This window comes from Stegostoma tigrinum, chromosome 8 (genome assembly GCF_030684315.1).
Source record: "Stegostoma tigrinum isolate sSteTig4 chromosome 8, sSteTig4.hap1, whole genome shotgun sequence".
Classification (NCBI taxonomy): domain Eukaryota; kingdom Metazoa; phylum Chordata; class Chondrichthyes; order Orectolobiformes; family Stegostomatidae; genus Stegostoma; species Stegostoma tigrinum.
The window spans coordinates 92,186,564-92,204,918 of NC_081361.1; the positions used below are offsets into that span (position 1 = coordinate 92,186,564).

Genomic DNA, 18,355 nt, shown 5'->3' on the forward strand with positions numbered 1-18,355 from the left:
GTTTTACGTGGTTGTGGTTATGCAAAGCTTTAGCTATCCTATCAAGCTAATAGAAATAGGATTATGAAAAGGTATCAAATGCTCAGTTGAACATCAGTTGAACTCCATGCTCACTGTACTCCTATCGGCCCTTAATTCCCCAAATCACAAATTCCTAAACTTGCTCTTGGTCAGCCTCTTACACGTGCCATCTCCAGTGGTTTTGCTAGTCCCATTGCGTTAAGTACAGATAAAGCCATTTAAAGTTTTTGAGAAGATATGTAGCTCAAGTTGTGGCTGAGGTTGTACATTTGCACACCAAACTGAAGTGCTCGATTGCCAAGGCTCCGTCATCCTCCCGGGATACACCGTCAGCGAGCCCCCGGTGAATCGCCGGCGCTCCGTCCCACCTGCTATCCACATATCTAGTTTGCCGGTGTGGTCTTGAGCTTTCAGTTGAATCTGCTGATCATTCAGATAGTGCACTTCAGATTGTTGCACTAAAGTAAACGCCTCATCAGCACTCTGCTTTATTTCTTTGAATTATGTTAAATCTGTGTCCTCTGGTACTGACTGCCCTGCAGCTGAATCAGTTTCCCCGTTGTGCTCAATAAAAATCTATCCTCAAGAAGTGAATCCTTTTCAATATGATGACAGTAGTGACTGTAACAAGGACAGACCCTTATAGAACGTGAGTTCCCTGGCTGGCACTGTTAACCTGGTCCAATCAGGAAGCCCTGGCTGACAGTTATAAACAGGAGTGTCAGACGTTCTGTTCACTTGAGAGTGAGGGAACTAGATCAATGTCAAGAATTTCAAGAGCTGCTGGATTTAGTGAAGGAATATTACAACCCCAAGCTGCCTCTAATTCTGAGATGCTATCGGTTATACTCGGCAAACCGAGAACGAAGGGAATCTGTAACAAGCAACAAAGTTGCTAGAAAAGCTCAGCAGGTGTGGCAGCATCTGTGAAGGAGAAAACAGAGTTAATGTTTCAGGTCCAGTGATCCTTCCTCAGCATGGAATCTGTATTGGGATTTTTGAATAGGTTCAAATGACTGGCAGAGACATGTGACTTTAGTTTAACCCTTAATGTTGGGGGGTGGTACAGTGGCTCAGTGGTTAGCACTGCTGCCTCATGGCACCAGGGAACCAGGTTCAATTCCAGCCTCAGGTGACTGTCTGTGTGGAGTTTGCCCGTTCTCCTCGAGTCTGCGTGGATTTCCTCCGTGTGCTCCGGTTTCCTCCCACAGTCCAAAGATGTGCAGGCTCAGTGGATTGTCCATGCTAAATTGCCCGTAGTGTTCAGGGAGGTGTAGTTCAGGTGGGATATAGTGTTTCCACACTGTAGGGATTCTATGATTCTTAATGAGGTGTGGAGAGACTGGTATGTGGGGATTAATGATGTAACCATGCAAAAGCTCCTACTAGCTGAAGCCCAACTGGACTTTAAGCAAGTACTACAATTGGCCTTGAGAGTGAGGGAACTAGATCAATGTCAAAGACTCTCCATGTGTAAATAAAGAGTGATTTGGTGACAGGATACTGGCCATCATGGAGTTACTTCAGTGGTAGCAAGAGTAGAGCATGCTGCTGAAGAAATTCACTTGTAGTAGTTGTCTTTGGGTTAGGGTAAGCGTTTCTGGTAACATACTATTACTTTAGAAACCTGGCTGGTTTGATCCTGCAATCAAAGACTGGACCCAATATGTGGAAAGATTGCATTATTTTTTTCTGGGCAAATGAGCATATAGCAAGTGGAACATGAGTTGCAGGGTATTCCAATGGAAGTGGCCACCCTCACCACTCTGACTGAGCTTGGGGGACACCACTTGAGTGAAGGCAATTGCATAGCCTCACTCAGGGTATATCCTGAACAGAGGGACTGTACGTCAGCCTACACCAAAACCCCAAAACACAGCCAAACAGTTAAAATTTCCTTCAGGATCCAGGCCAGCAAGCCCGTTTTAAGTTGCTGCTGGTAAGCAGACTCGAGGCAGCAAAACAGTCCCACTCGACCTAAATGGAATAAGAGAACTCCTTGGCCGGTATCCGCATCTGGTTTGGAACAGTTAAATTGCTTAGCAACATTCAAATCCGAACCAATCAAAATAAACATCTGGCCAAACGGTCACCAGTTTGTGAGAGAGATAATGGGAACTGCAGTTTGTGTCATTTTTTGGTTTGTTTTACCAATTACTTTAAATTGCCTGTGGCCTCTTGTTCTCAGTTCGACCTTATCCACACCGTCCATATCCCTGGTGATTTTGAATGCCTCGACGAAATCTTCTGTCAGACTTCTTTTCTCCAAAGGCACCCCAACCTCTCCAAGCTAACTCCGTCAACTGGAACCATACATCCGAACTTTTCTGCATCGTCTCCAATACATTCACTTCCTTCCCAAAGTGTGACAGCCCACACTGCAAGCCATGTTCCATATGAGGATGAACCAGGATTATATACAAATTAAATTTTAATTGCAAGTTTAATCAAAATGTTTAAAATTATATTTGTGGAGTAAGTTGGAATGAATTGCTCCCATTGGCGGGTTGGCAGCTAATCAGAGGACACAGATTAAAAAGGAAGCAGAGGGCAAGGGAGTTACACTTCAATCTTGAAAGACAAAGCTCTTTTGTTTCAGAGATAGTAGGAACTGCAGATGCTGGAGAATCTGAGATAACAAGGTTTAGATGTGGATGACCACAGCAGGCCAAGCAGCGTGAGAGGAGCAGGAATGTATTTAATTTCACTCTGGCCATGCTGCCTCCATAGCAAATTGTTTCAGGAAATGTTGTGTTACACAATACTTGACTCTCGAGTGCAGTTATGTGTGTGACCGCACTGGAAAACCCACACATACAATTGATTCCTGGCTAATTAGTTCCGGGCTTTTTACAGACATTACCACAATATATAACAGTGAATGACAATGATTCCGAGAACTCCACAAGTAAGTAATTGAGCACAGTTTAGATCAGGAATACCTCCTCATTAAGGGCATTTGCCTCCCCTAGTCTGAGATCCTGGATGGTCAAAACAAAAGCAGAAATTGCTGGAGAAACTCAGCAGGTCTGGCAGTGTCTGTGGAGAGAAAGCAGAGTTAACATTTCGGGTCCAGTGAACCATCTTCAGTTCAGAAATGTTAACTCTGCCTTTTCTCTGCAGATGTTACCAGGCCCACTGAGTTTTTCCAGCAATTTCTGGTTTGGTTTCTGATTTCTAGCATCCACAGTCCTTTGGTTTCCTGCATGGTAGATTTGGGTGGAGACATGAGCAGGTAATGATTGACTGATTCATTTAAGGCTCTGTACTTGATAGGAGACCACTGCAACATTGAACCAGATCCCAGTACAGGTTACTGATAATTAATAGATATGGGCCGTAGCTGATGACATGGCTTTCTTCCATTGTTCTATCCAGCTGGATGCAGATCGAGATGAGGAAGAGGTGTTTTATGACATATCTGTGGCTGTCGACAACAAATTGTTTCCTACCAAAGAACCTGTGGCTGGTAAGTTCCAAATCTAATGGACAACTATTTATATTTGTGTTGAAAATGACAGATGTAAAGGAATGATTAAATTGTCATAGAATCATAGAGCTGTACAGCACAGAAACACATCCATTGTCCAACTCGCCCATGCCCACCAGATGTCCTAAATTAATCTACCCCAACTTGCCACCACTTGGCCCATATCTCTCTCAAACCTTCCTATCCATGTACCCATCCAAATCCCTTTTAAATGTTGTAAATCTACCAGCCCCCACCAGTTCCTCTGGCAGCTGAAAACGTTAGGTCCCTTTAACGTCTTTCCCCTCTTGCCTTAAACCCTTGCCCTCTAGTTTTGGACTCCCTTACCCTGGGAAAAGTCTTTGGCTATTCATCCTATGCAAGCCCCTCATGATTTTATAAATCTCTGTAAGGTCACTCAGCCTCTGATGTTCCAGGGAAAATAGCTTCAGACTATTCAGCCTCTCCCTATAGCTCAAACCCTCCAAGCCCAGCAAGGGGACAATACGAAGGATAATACATCAACACTGGCTCAAATATGCTATTGTCAGAGTCACTCCTAAATATAAGTGTAAGGTTTAAGAACCTGGAAGTGGTTTGGTGATTTTTCCCTGATACATTCAAGAAGAAGTCGTGGGTTTCAATCCCAAAAGGAGGGGCTGACTGAAAGAGAATCTCCCAGAAGGTGGTTTGATTGTAGGGAAAAGACAGGCTGAATAATTTCCTCTGAGCTGTGGAGTATGATGAGGAGACAAAGTAAATTGCAAAACGTCTTTGCATAGAGAGTGGTGAGTCAGTGGAATGTTCTGCTTCAGAAAGGCCAAAAACCTTGAATGTTTTCAAGAAGGAGTTAGATATAGTCAGAAATCACACGACACCACGTTATGGTCCATATTGCTCTGATGAAGGGTCTAGGCCCGAAACATCAGCTTTTGTGCTCCTGAGATGCTGCTTGGCCTGCTGTGTTCATCCAGCTTCACACTTTATTATCTCGGATTCTCCAGCATCTGCAGTTCCCGTTATCTCTGACCAGGTTATGGTCCAACAGCTTTATTTGAAATCACTTTCCTGCCTTTTTTCCCCCTATCCCTATCTCATTCTTGAGTACACTTAATCAGCCAGCCTCAGCAGCTCTCTGTGGTAAAGAATTCCACAGATGAACTCCTCTCTGATAGAATAAACTCCTTCTTATCTCATTCTTAAATGTGCGAGCCCTTACTCTGAGTTTACAGCCTCTGCTCTTAGAGCCACAAGGAAAATAGCCTCCCCTGCAGCATCAGCCAGCTTCAGTTCTGGGGCCTGACCAATCTCTGGTCTCTGACCTGACCCCCAGGATCATATTGAATGACATAAAAGGCTGAAAGGACTAAATGGCCTACTACTGCTCCTTTTTGTAACATTTTCTACAATTTTCTGTTTCTGCAGCCATAAAGCCCCAACTGGTTGTACAATAATGTTCCCATTCTCCTTGCTTCCTGATTTCAGTTGTAAAAGTACGTTTTTCCTGATTTGGACCTTATCCTAAAGCCATAGTATAACTTAATGGAGTGAGTTAGATTTGCTTTTTTCTGGCTCTGCGTGCTGTCTTGTGCATCTTCAAAATCAATCGGTCACCCTGGAATACCTCAATGTTTTCCGTCGCTCTTTCGTAATTCGATCTTCAAGTGCAAAGGTGGAACCTTGTGGATGACCCCAGTGTCGTCCCCCCCCCCCCCCCCCCCCCCCCGCCCCCAGACCTGGCCAAATTTAGTTTTCACATCTCAGTCAGTGTGGATTCGAAGTAGTGAACCAATTCACCAGATCAAATGGACCAATTGAAGGGGATCAGGCTGAAACTCAACTTCATTACCTTGTGTACACAAGTAGATTTTGGTGGTTTAGCAAGAGTCAACTTCAACAAAGTGCGTCATTTTTTCTTTGAGCAATACTCAAGCTGTGTACTACCACCCGACTATTTGTACACCCAACTTTCATTGTTTTATTCCCAGAAAGCTTTGCAAATGCTAGAACCTTATACCACAGAATGAGACCATTCAGCCCATCTTAGACCATAAGACTTTAAAAATTGGAACAGCAGTAGGCCATTCGGCCCGTCGAGCATTCTCCAGTATTCAATAGGATCATGGCTGATCCAACATTGCTCAAGATCACTTTCCTGCCTTTTCCCCATACCCCTTGATTCCAAGACTGATCAAGAACCTGAGCTTTAAATGTACACAAAAACTCTTGCCCTACAGCTCTCTGTGATCAGGAGTTCCGAAGACTCTCAACTCTCTAAGATAAGAAATTCCTACTGATCTCAGTCTTAAATTGATCCCCCTTTATTCTGAGACTGTGCCGTCTGGTCCAAGACTCTCCCGTGAGAGGAAACATCATCTCAGCATCTACCCTGTCAATCCCTTTAAGAATGCTATGTGTTTCAATAAAATCATCTCTCATTCTTCTAAACTCCAATGAGTAAAGTCTCAACCTGTTTAATCTTTACACATAAGACAATTCCTCCAGACCAAGGGTCATCTCAATGAACTGTCTATGAACTGCCTGCAATTAAATGATATCTTTTCTACAATAAGGGGAAAACTGCCCACAGTACTCCAGATGTGGTCTTACCAGTACCCAGTCATATACTCCAAACCCCTTTGGAAACAGCCAACATCCATGAGCCTTCCTGTTTACCTGCTGCACCTGTGTGCTAGCTCTCTGTGTTTCGTGGACAAGTCTCCCCAAGTCCCTTTGTGTTGCAACTTTCTGCAGCTCTTCTCCATTCATTAATATTCAGTTCTTTCGTTCTTCCTTCCAAAATGAACAACTTCACATTTTTCCCCATTATACTGCATTTGCCAGTTTTTTCCCCACTTACCTAACCTATCAGTGGTTCTATGTGAACTGTTTGGATTTAGATTTAGGATTTATTGTCACATTTGCTCAAGTATGGGGTACAGGAGTACAGTGAAATGTACACAGTGTAACCACATATGGGCCACCTAGGTACAAAGTACATAGGTACAAAATTGTAGTGACAGAGATGGAGAAATAAAGAAAAAAAAGTTAAAAAAAAACGTTTAGCACTGTGTCTTCTTAGCATAAAAGTAGGAAAAAGAAGAAATAATCTTAAAATGTCAAACATTACAGTCCTTTCTTGAGCCATGAGCCTGCAGATGCTCCAAACTGGGCTTCCCCAAAAGGGCTTACTATCTGTATCCTTTCTTGTTTGTGCATGCTCTTTGAAAGAGCTGAATAATGAATAGTGATACTCCCAGCTCCTTCCCCAGAGCTCTGCAATTTTTTGCTCCTCTCGAGTATTTGTCCGGGTGGTGTCCTCACAATCGAGTATTGTTAAGGGATCGTTCCTTAGTCATCTGTGGTCGGTGGAGGAAATTGCCCAAGCTTACTGACATCCCTTTCCCCTGGTGCTGTTCTGATGAAACTCTTCTGCATCATCTCCAAACCTTTGACTATTTTGCTGTAATGCAGTGCTCAGTATTCCAGTAAAGGGAGATGTTGGCATAATGTTGTAGGAAGGATATTATTAAACCGGAGAGGGTTCAGAAAAGGTTTACCAGAATGTTGCTGGGAATGGAAAGCTTGAATTATAAAAATAGGCTGCGGCTTCTTTCATTGGTGCTTGAGAGGTTGAGGGGTGACATTATAGAGATTTACAAAATCGTGAGGGGCATAGATAAGGTGAAAAACAAAACCTTTTCCCTAAAGCAGGAGAGTTCAAAACTCTGAGCGTATTTTTAAGGTGAGAGGAGAAAGGCTTTAAAAGGACGTGAGGGGCAACGTTTCTTACACAGAGGGTAGTTCGTGTGCGTGGAATGAACTGGCAGAGGAAGTGGTAGACGTGGGTACAGCCACAACATTAAAAAGACATTTGGATAAGTACATGAATGGGAAAGGTGTGGAGGGATATGGGCCAAATGCAGGCAGGTGGGATTAGTTTAGTTTGGGAACATGGCGGGACTAGTTGGACCAAAGGGTCTGTATGACTCCATGGTAATGTCTCTTAGTGATCCAGGCTAACGCTGTTCAACTCTCACCGGGGCAGCTCGTAGATTATTAATATTGGGAGTTCAACGCTTCCCCCCTTGATCATAAAATTATCATTATTTCATAGCGAAAAATCATCTAATGCTCTTTAGGGAAGGAAAGCTAGTCTGGCCTACATGTGACTCCAGACCCACAGCAATGTAGGTGAGTCTTAACTAACCTCTGTCCTGACCTCCATTGCCAGGAATGGACAACAAACCACTGACATTCCTGTCTCATCTCAGAAAAGGCTGCCTTTGTGACCCAGTGCCACTGGTAGACAGTGCATTTGTGTAAGATTGAAATGCTACTTTTAAACTTGCATCTGTCAGCAAAACACTGTATATTAACTGAATCCCCCGAGCCTAGCTACAATACTTTCAGTATTAAAGGGTGTCTTAAGTCAATTTAACTGACCGTTTGTTACTGATAAGACGAGTAAAGAAAATGTCTGTTCTGTATCAGCTGTAGAAGTTATTGACTAATGACAAGGGCTTCCATCAAATAGCAAATAGCATACACTGGGATTCAACCTCATCAAATTTAAGAGCAAAAGGTCATGTATAATTGACCACACAATCATCTCCTTCCATGGTGCAGGGTACGATTGAATGATTGCTTTGCAAATGTCAAAATTCCTCTTCCCGTTCGCATCACTTGTTGTTGTAACTGCATTGTGGGAGCACTTACACACACACAGATCCTGTGTTGATAGCACCCGCTCCAAAATGAGAACCACCCCCTGATATGGACGTTGGTAGGTACCAGGAGAACCCACCAGCTCCCCTACAAATCATGTCACTGGATCTTTTGTGTCCACCTGAGGGGGCAGTCGGCTTAGCATCTCATTGGAAAGTTTCAGCTTTGTCCTGTGGTCTCTGTCCCAGTCTCCATTCCCTAGCTCAACTTTCAGATTCCGAGCAGAAGAGTTACCAACTGGTTGATCCTGAATGTCAACATTTACCATTGAAAACCGTGACAGATTTCAATAGGAGGCACCTTGTGAAGCACTTTCACCTTGTTCTTAAATTCTCTCCCTAATTTCCTAACATCCTCTTTCATCAAATATACCAGGCCCCAGTGAACTTGACCTCAGTTTGCTTGTGGATGTCACAGATGCTGTTGGTGTTCAGTCAGACTCTGATGATCAGGTAATCTACACATGTTCGTAATTTTTGTTACTTTTTCCAAATTTGTGAAATAATCTCCACAAAGAATTTGTGTGAATGTTCTTGAGTAGAATCATTATTGAGAAACTAGTAAATTTATTCTGGCCATGTTGTACTAAGAACAGTATTCCTTTTCATTTAAAAAAAACAAAATTCTGGATACAGGCAGCATTAGAAACTGAGTTAGCATTTTAATTGGTAATTGTCCTTCAGGTAATTTAATCAGATGCTCAGATATAAGCAAAGAACCGTGGATGCTGGAGGAGTGAAATAAAAAGCAGAAAGTGCTGGAGAAACTCAGCAGGTCTGGCCACACCCATGAAGAGAGAAACAGTTAACGTTTTGAGTTCAATGGGAGCCTTCTGTGAAACTCTAAGGGTTTCTCTCTCCACATTTGCTGCCAGACCTGCTGAGTTCCTCCCTCCATCAATTCCCACTGGTCTGATCTCCTGAGGGCTTTTTTAGTATTTTCTATTTTTATTTTATGTCATTCTTTTGAGTACTTTTTATTGTGGCATTTCTAGTAGCTGTGCAACATTCCAAATTGGCTGTTTTGCCAAAAAGATTTATGTTCTTCCTAAAATTTGATCAACTCTTAAGTTATGAGAGATGGCTTGTTCTTTCATTGGCTCCTCACTAGAATACAATATCCTGACAGAGCTTGGTCGTGTTACATGTGTCTGTACCAGTGGATGGGTTTTTGTTAATTCTTCAGTTCTACCCTCTGCCTCCATGTATAGATGCCCCTTTTGGTCCCTTATATGGCCCAGTCCTCTTTTTTAACCATCCCTTACTATTTATATAGCTATTGAGGATTTTGGGATTCTCCTTTAAGTTGCGTACCATTGTCTTTTCATACTCCCTCTCTGCCCGTATTATTTTCTTTGTCATCAACTGAAATTTCTATATTCAGCCCTGGTCTAAACTGTATTTTTGACCTGACACCTATCATACGCAGAGATAATGGGAGCTGAGATGCTGGAGAATCCAAGATAACAAAGTGTGAAGCTGGATGAACACAGCAGGCCCAGCAGCATCTCAAGAGCACAAAAGCTGACGTTTCGGGCCTAGACCCTTCATCAGACGATGATGAAGGGTCTAGGCCCGAAACGTCAGCTTTTGTGCTCCTGAGATGCTGCTTGGCCTCCTGCGTTCATCCAGCTTCACACTTTGTTATCTGTCATAAGCATGCTTTTTATAAACTCCTTTTAATCACAATTTGTATCTCCTTTTGTCAGCCAGGCAGTTCTGGATTTGTTTTTCCTTTCAAAGGACCAGGCCTTGACTGCACCCCAACCATTTCTGTTTTGAAATTAACCCATCGTACAGCTGCCATTTTCCTGCCAACTTTCGACTTCAGTTTTTTTACTCAGATTCATCCTTACGTCATTGAAATTAGCTTTCCTGCAATTAATCATTTATTCTTTGATCTATTCCATAGTCACCTGAAACATAATGCTACAGCAATCACTAAACGTTCTCCCAGACACTGATTTCAACAACTAAGTTAGGCTGTGCCTCCTTCCCATTAGACTAAACACATTATTTTGGTGAACGTTCTCCTGAATACAACCTGGGATCTCTGCCGTTTCTCTGCCCTTTACACTACTCCTATCCCAGTCTGCATTGAGATAGTCATGGAATCATAGAGTCATACAGCACAGAAACAGATCTTTCGGCCCAACCAGTCCATGCCGAACATAATCCCAAACCAAACTAGTCTCAGCTGCCTGCTCCTGGCCCATATCCCTCCAAACCTCCCCTATTCATGTGTCCATCCAAATGTCTTTTTAACATGATAACTGTACCTGCATTCACCACTTCATCAGGAAGTTCTTCCCACCCTCTGTCTAAAACATTTGCCCCTCATGTCTTTTTTTAAAATCTCTGTCCTCTCACCTTAAAAATGTGCCCCCATTCTTGAAATTCCCAATCTTAGAGAAAAGACAACTCCCATCAACTTTATCTATGCTTCTCATTATTTTATAACCTTCTATCAGGTCGCCTCTCAACCTCCTGTGGTTTCCAGTGAAAAAACTCCCAGCCTATCCAGTTTTCCTACTAACTCAAACCTTCCACACCCGACAGCATCCCGGTAAAACTCTTCTGAATCCTCTCCAACTTGATAATATCCTTCCCATAACTGGCCAACCAGAACTGGTTACAGTATTCCAGAAGATGCCTCACCAATGTCCTGTATAACCTCAACATACTATAACTTAAGGTAATTAAGGTTTCCTTTTATAACTACTCAATAATCTTCACACCTCAGTTAGTGCCTCTGTATCCTTCCCACTAGTTGGTGGTCTCTTGATTACACCAACCAATGTTCCTTGGCTTGAGTCTGTCCTTGACCCCTCTGGGACATCCTTTGTCCCCAGTACTCTAACCCTCTCCTTACATGCAGAATGTACTCAACTACTGATTGAACTGGTTGGTCATACAGGACAAAACTGCTAGACTGGGAGGTCTGCATCAGGTGGAGTGGGAACCAGCAAGAGACAAGAACATACTGGACATCATCCTTACTAATCTGCCAGCTGCAGGTGCATCTGTCAATGACAGTGTCAATAAAAATAACCATCGCACAGTCCTTGTGGAGCCAAAATACTGCCTTCACATTGAAAATACCCCCCATCATGTTGTGTGACACTATCACTGTGCTAAATGGGTTAGATAGCAAACCAGTCTAGCGACTCAAGACCGGGCATCCATGAGGCACTGTGGACCATTGACAGCTGCAGGATTATACCCCAGCACAATCTGCAACCTCATGGTCTGGCATATCCCCCACTCATTCATTACCATCAAGCCAGGGGATCAATCCTGGTTCAATGGTGATTGCAGGAGGGCATGCCAGGAGCAGCACCGGGCATACCTGAAAATGATAACAAAGCGTGAAGGTGGATGAACACAGCAGGCCAAGCAGCACCCCAGGAGCACTGAAAATGAAGTGTCCACCTGCTGAAGCTACCAAACAGGACTGCTCGCATGCCGAACAACGTAAGCAGCAAGAGATAGACAGAGCTGTGATTCCAAAACCAATGGTTTTTATCTAAGCTCTTCAGTCTTGCTATATCCAGTCATGAATTGTGGTGGACAATTAAACATTCACTGCAGGAGGAGGCTTCAGCAATATCCCCATTCTCAATGATGATGGAAGAGCCCAACACATCAGTGCAAAAGGTAAGGCTGAAGCATTCGCAGTAATCTTCAGCTAGAAGTGCCAAGTGGATGATCTATCTCAGCCTCCTCCAGTCATTCCCAGCATCACAGATACTAGTCTTCAGCCAATTCGATTCATTTCACTCTTCATATCAAGAAACAATTGGAGACACTGGATACTGCAAAGGCTGCAGGCTCTGACAACATCCCGGCAATAGGACTGAAGACGTGTGCTCCAGAACTTGCCACTTCCCTCGCCAAGCTATTCTAGTACAGTTACAACACTGGCATCTACCCAACAATGTGGAAAATTGCCCAGGTATGTCTTGTACACAAAAAGTAGAACAAACCCAAACTATCCAATTTCTGCCCCATTGGCCTATTTGTGATTATCAGTGAAGTGATGGAAGGTGTCATCAATATCGCTATGACACCCAGTTTGGGTCCCATCAGGGCCACTCAGCTCCTGATCTCATTGCAGCCTTGGTTCAAACATAGATAAAAGAGCTGAATTCCAGGGGTGAGGTGATAGTGACAGCCCTTGACATCAAGGCTGCATTCGACCAAATGTGGCATCAAGGAGCCCAAGCAAGCTCAAGTCAATGGGAATCAGTGGGGATGATGTGTGCAGAATTGTCTGTTAGTTTAAATCATACCCAGCACATAGGAAGATGGTTGTGGTTGTTGGAGATCAGTCATCTCAGCTCCAAGATATCTCTGCAGGGGTTCCTCAGGATAGTGTCCTCGGGCCAACCATCTAGAACTGCTCGATCAATGACCTTCCCTCCATCACAAGGTTGGAAGTAGGAATGTTCACCAATGATTGCACAATGACAGCACCAGTTCAAGGGGCCAGTTCACTTACCAGGGGAAAGCAGTGGGGCACAGGTCTCTGGCACAGAGTCTGTCCCTGCTGCTCAGAAGGGAAGGGGGAAGAGGAGCAGAGCAGTAGTCATTGGGGACTCCATAGTTAGGGGGACAGAAAGGAGGTTCTGTGGGGACAAGAGAGACTCACAATTGGTGTGTTGCCTCCCAAGTGCCAGGGCGCGTGATGTCTCTGATCATGTTTTTGGGATCCTTAAGGGGGAGGGGGAGGAGCCCCAAGTCGTGGTCCACATTGGCACCGACATAGGTAGGAAGAGAGACGGGGATTTAAGGCAGAAATTCAGGGAGATAGAATGGAAGCTGAGAGTTGTTGTCTCTGGTTTGTTGCCTGTGCCACGTGCTCGTGAGGTGTGGAATAGGGAGAGAGGGGAGTTGAACACGTGGCTCCAGGGATGGTGCAGGAGGGAGAGTTTTGGATTCTTGGATAATTGGGGGTCTTTCTGGGGTAGGTGGGACCTCTACAAGCAAGATGGTCTTCACCTGAACCAGAGGGGTACCGGTAACCTGGGGGGGATATTTGCTAAGGCTGTTCGGGTGGGTTTAAACTAATTCAGCAGGGGGATGGGAACCAAAATTGTAGTTCGAGTATAGAAAAGGTTGAGAGTAGTCAGGTCTGAAATAAAGTTTCAGGGGCGCAAGATGGCACCAGCAAGCAAGAAGTTGGTTTGAAGTGTGTCTACTTCAACGCCAGGAGCGTCCGGAATAAGGTGGGTGAACTAGCAGCATGGATTAGTACCTGGGACTTCGATGTTGTAGCCATTTCGGAGACATGGATAGAGCAGGGACAGGAATGGTTGTTGCAGGTTCCGGGATTTAGATGTTTCACTAAGAACAGAGAAGATGGTACAAGGCCAGGAGGTGTGGCATTGTTGATCAAGGACAGTATTACAGTTGCAGAAAGGATGTTTGGGGACTCGTCAACTGAGGTAGTATGGGCTAAGGTTAGAAACAGGAAAGGAGAGGTCACCCTGGTGGGAGTTTTCTATAGGCCTCCGAATAGTTCCAGCGATGTAGAGGAAAGGATAGCAAAGATGATTCTCGATAGGAGTGAGGGAGACAGGGTAGTTGTCATGGGGGACTTCAACTTTCCAAATATTGACTGGGAACACTATAGTTCGAGTACTATAGATGGGTGAGTTTTTGTCCAGTGTGTGCAGGAGGGCTTCCTGACACAGTATGTAGATAGGCCGACAAGGGGCGAAGCCACATTAGATTTGGTACTGGGTAATGAGCCTAGCCAGGTGTTAGATTTGGAAGTAGGTGATCACAATTATGTTATGTTTACTTTAATGATGGACAGGGAAAGGTGTATACCACTGGGCAAGAGTTATAGCTGAGGGAAAGGCAATTACGATGGGATTAGGCAAGATTTAGGGAGCATAGGATAGGGAAGGAAACTGCAGGGGATGGGCACATTAGAAATGTGGAGCTTATTCAAGGAAAAGCTCCTGTGTGTCCTAGATAAGTATGTACCTGTCAGGCAGGGAGGAAGCTGTAGAGCGCGGGAGCCATGGTTTACGAAGGAGGTGGAATCTCTGGTCAAGAGGAAGAAGAAGGCTTATGTTATGTTAGGATGAGATGTGAAGGCTCAGCTAGGGCACTTGAGGGCTACTAGGTAGCCAGGAAAGACCTAAAGAGAGAGCTCAGAAGAGCCAGGAGGAGACATGAGAAGTTGTTGGCGGATAGTATCAGGGTAAACCCTAAGGCTTTCTATAGGTATTTAAGGAATAAAAGAATGACGAAAGTAAGATTAGGGCCAATCAAGGATAGTAGTGGAAAGTTGTGTGTGCAGTCAGAGGAGATAGGGGAAGCACTAAATGAATATTTTTCAACCGTATTCATTCTAGGAAATGACAATGTTGTTGAGGAGAATACTGAGATACAGGCTACTAGACTAGGTAGGATTGAGGTTCACAAGGAAGAGGTATTAGAAATCCTACAGAGAGTGAAGATAGATAAGTCCCCTGGGCGGGATGGGATTTATCCTAGGATCCTCTGGGAAGCCAGGGAGGAGATTGCCAAGCCTTTGGCATTGATCTTTAACTCATCATTGTCTACGGGAATAGTGCCAGATGACTGGAGGATAGCAAATGTGGTTCCCCTGTTCAAGAAGGGGAGTAGAGACAACCCTGGTAATTATAGACCAGTGAGCCTTACCTCAGTTGTTGGTAAAGTGTTGGAAAAGGTTATAAGGGATAGGATTTATAATCATCTAGAAAAGAATAAATTGATCAGGGATAGTCAGCATGGTTTTGTGAAGGGAAGGTTGTGCTTCACAAACCTTATTGAGTTCTTTGAGAAGGTGACCAAACAGGTAGATGAGAGTAAACCAGTTGATGTGGTGTATATGGATTTCAGCAAGGCGTTCGATAAGGTTCCCCACAATAGGCTATTGTACAAAATGCGGAGGAATGGGATTGTGGGAGGTATAGCAGTTAGGATCGGAAATTGGCTTGCTGAAAGAAGGGTGGTGGTTGATGGGAAATGTTCATCCTGGAGACCCTAGTGGTGTACCGCAAGGGTCGGTGTTGGGTCCACTGCTGTTCGTCATTTTTATAAATGACCTGGATGAGGGCGTAGAAGGATGGGTTAGTAAATTTGCAGACAACACTAAGGTCACTGGAGTTGTGGATAGTGACGAAGGATGCTGTAGGTTGCAGAGAGACATAGATAAGCTGCGGAGCTGGGCTGAGAGGTGGCAAATGGAGTTTAATGCAGACAAGTGTGAGGTGATGCACTTTGGTAGGAGTAACTGGAAGGCAAAGTACTGGGCTAATGGTAAGATTCTTAGTAGTGTAGATGAGCAGAGAGATCTTGGTGTCCATGTGCACAGATCCTTGAAAGTTGCCAGCCAGGTTGACAGGGCTGTTAAGAAGGCATATAGTGTTTTAGCTTTTATTAACAGAGGGATCGAGTTCCGGAACCAAAAGGTTATGCTGCAGCTGTACAAAACTCTGGTGCGGCCGCACTTGGAGTATTGTGTCCAGTTCTGGTCACCACATTATAAGGAGGATGTGGAAGCTTTGGAAAGGGTGGAGAGGATGATTTACTAGGATGTTGCCTGGTATGGAGGGAAGGTCCTACGAGGAAAGTCTGAGGGACTTGAGGCTGTTTTCATTCGAGAGAAGAAGATTGAGAGGTGACTTAATTGAAACATATAAAATAATCAGAGGGTTAGATAGTGTGGATCGGGAGAGCCTTTTTCCTAGGATGGTGACGGTGAGCACGAGGGGGCATAGCTTTAAATTGAGGGGTGAAAGATATAGGACAGATGTCAGAGGTGGTTTCTTTACTCAGAGTAGTAAGGGAATGGAACGCTTTGTCTGCAGTGGTAGTAGATTCGCCAACTTTAGGTACATTTAAGTCGTCATTGGATAAGCATATGGACGTACATGGAATAGTGTAGGTTAGATGGGCTTTAGACCGGTATGACAGGTCGGCACAACATCGAGGGCCGAAGGGCCTGTACTGTGCTGTAATGTTCTATGTTCTATGTTCACCTCCAGCTTCTGAAGAACAGGTAATGAACATTCCATTTCTCCGTTGCAAATTGTGCAAACATTTTCAGATTCCCTCAAACATCCACCCAATGTAGTGGCAGCTCTAATCCTATTGTTTCTTTACTGATTATCTTTCTGAAAGGAAATTGTGAAAACCAAGGGGTAATGTGATTGACTAAAAATCAAATTCCTTTCCTCATTGAACAAACATAGTTTGAAATGGCACTGTAAGACTGGGATTCCCGCAGCAATGAAACTTAGCCAGTGAACAATGTTTTACTTAAAAAGAATATCGCTTGGTATTAATTAACATGGAATGAGAAATGTGGTAACTGATGGGAGATAGACTACAGTGTATTAAAATGATTTATGAGGATGAGGGAAGGCACCTCTTATTATCTGTGCTGTCCATTTCTCTCCGTTTATTTCATGAGGCCTGTCAAAGGCTTGTATTTCAATGAGCTCAAATACAGTTTCTCATGTCAGAACTGATTTACTTTTCCATTAGAAGCTGCTTTCGTTGTGGAGATCTGACTCAGTGGTCTATCAGCAACAGTCAACGCATTTCAAACTTTGTTCTGTTGGGGACCCCCTGTGCAGGAGGTGGCCATGTAGCTCATCCCTTCCATGCCAGCTCTCTGAAAGAACTACTTTCACAAAGGCGTGCTCATTTCGTTGGTTAACCGCTCATCTGGATGGGTCCTTAGGAAGGGTCACAGGACCCGAAATGTTATCTCTGATTTCTCTTCACAAGTACAATCCTGTAGTTTCTGTTTTTTTCGCCCATGTAGCACATTATGTTTGTGACAGCTTGCTATGTGTTAATGGCACACCCTGTTTCCTACTTTACAACAGTGACAGCCCGTCAAAATAGTGTAACCTCAGCTGTAATGTGCTTTGGGGTGTCACAAGGTACCAAGAGGTTGGTAGCTTTTACCTTCAGCATCGTCTTGGAGTTACATTTCTGCCCACATTGTGTACCTTTGACTATTGTTCATGAACCTTCTCTGTGAATTCAAAGAATCCAGTGAAGCTGTTTGGAAGCCAATCTTCGAACTCAACCCAGTGCATTACAGCTAGTCTCTGGGCATCATTCATAGAATCCCTGCAGTGTGGAACCAGGCCATTCAGCCCAACAAGTCCACACTGACTCTCTGGAGGGCATCGCACCCAGACCATATCCCTGTAACCCTGCATCTCCCATGACCAATCCACCTAACCTGCTTGTCTTTGGACTCTGGGAGGAAACCCACACAGACACGGGGAGAATGTGTGAAGTCCGCTAAGACAGCCACCTGAGGGTGGAATCGAACCCAGGTCCCTTGCGCTGTGAGGCAGCAGCGCTGACTGCCACGCTACTGTGCCACCTTATAACAAGTACTTTTTTTTTTAATTGTTTGGGCATTGCTGACATGGTCTACATTTATTGTCTATCCTGCCTTTTTGACCAATCATTTAGTCGCCTGCCCTAAGACCGCCTCGTGTGATTCTCAGTCTAATTTTCCCTCATAATGCCTGATGAAACACTTTGGTAGGTTTTATTGCACAGGAAGGTTCGACAGTCCCTAAATGGCCTCAGGTGTAGGTGCACCAACTGTTGTGTCAGGCTTCTTTATTCACTTACAGAATGTGGGTGCCTCTGGCTGGGCCCAGCCACTGTTGCCGAATCCCTAATTGCCCCTTGAGAAGGTGGTGCTGAGCTGCTTTCTTGAACTGCTGCAGTCCACCTGCTGTAGGTTGACCCACAATGCCTTTAGGGAGGAAGTTCCAGGATTTTGACCCAGTGACAATGAAGGAACAGGGAGGCAAAGGCCTAGTGGTATTATCACTGGGGGCTGTTACTCCAGAGACTTGGATAACACTCTGGGGACCTGAGTTCAAATCCTGCCACGGCAGATGGTGGAATTTGAGTTCAATTTTCTTTAAAAATCTGGAATTAAGAATTTAATGATGACCATGATTGATGACCATTGCTGATTGTGAGGAAAAACCCATCTGGTTCACTAATGTCCTTTAGGGAAGGAAAGTGCCATCCTTACCTGGTCTGGCCTACATGTGACTCCAGACCCACAGCACTATGCTTGACTCTAGAATGCCCTCTGGGCAATTAGGGATGG

General features: G+C 44.3%; 1 protein-coding gene across 5 annotated transcripts in view; it reads left to right on the forward strand.

Moving 5' to 3' along the window:
• Positions 1-18,355, forward strand: part of ak5 (adenylate kinase 5) — an 81,951-nt gene that overhangs the window by 40,737 nt on the left and 22,859 nt on the right. For 3 of the 5 annotated variants that reach the window (XM_048539625.1, XM_048539629.1, XM_048539630.1), the window contains exons 7-8: positions 3,400-3,490; positions 8,594-8,670. In XM_048539625.1, coding sequence (XP_048395582.1) covers positions 3,400-3,490; positions 8,594-8,670 — 168 coding nt within the window. The remainder of the gene's footprint in view (positions 1-3,399; positions 3,491-8,593; positions 8,671-18,355) is intronic. The other 2 variants (XM_048539626.1, XM_048539628.1) reach the window with 1 other exon arrangement.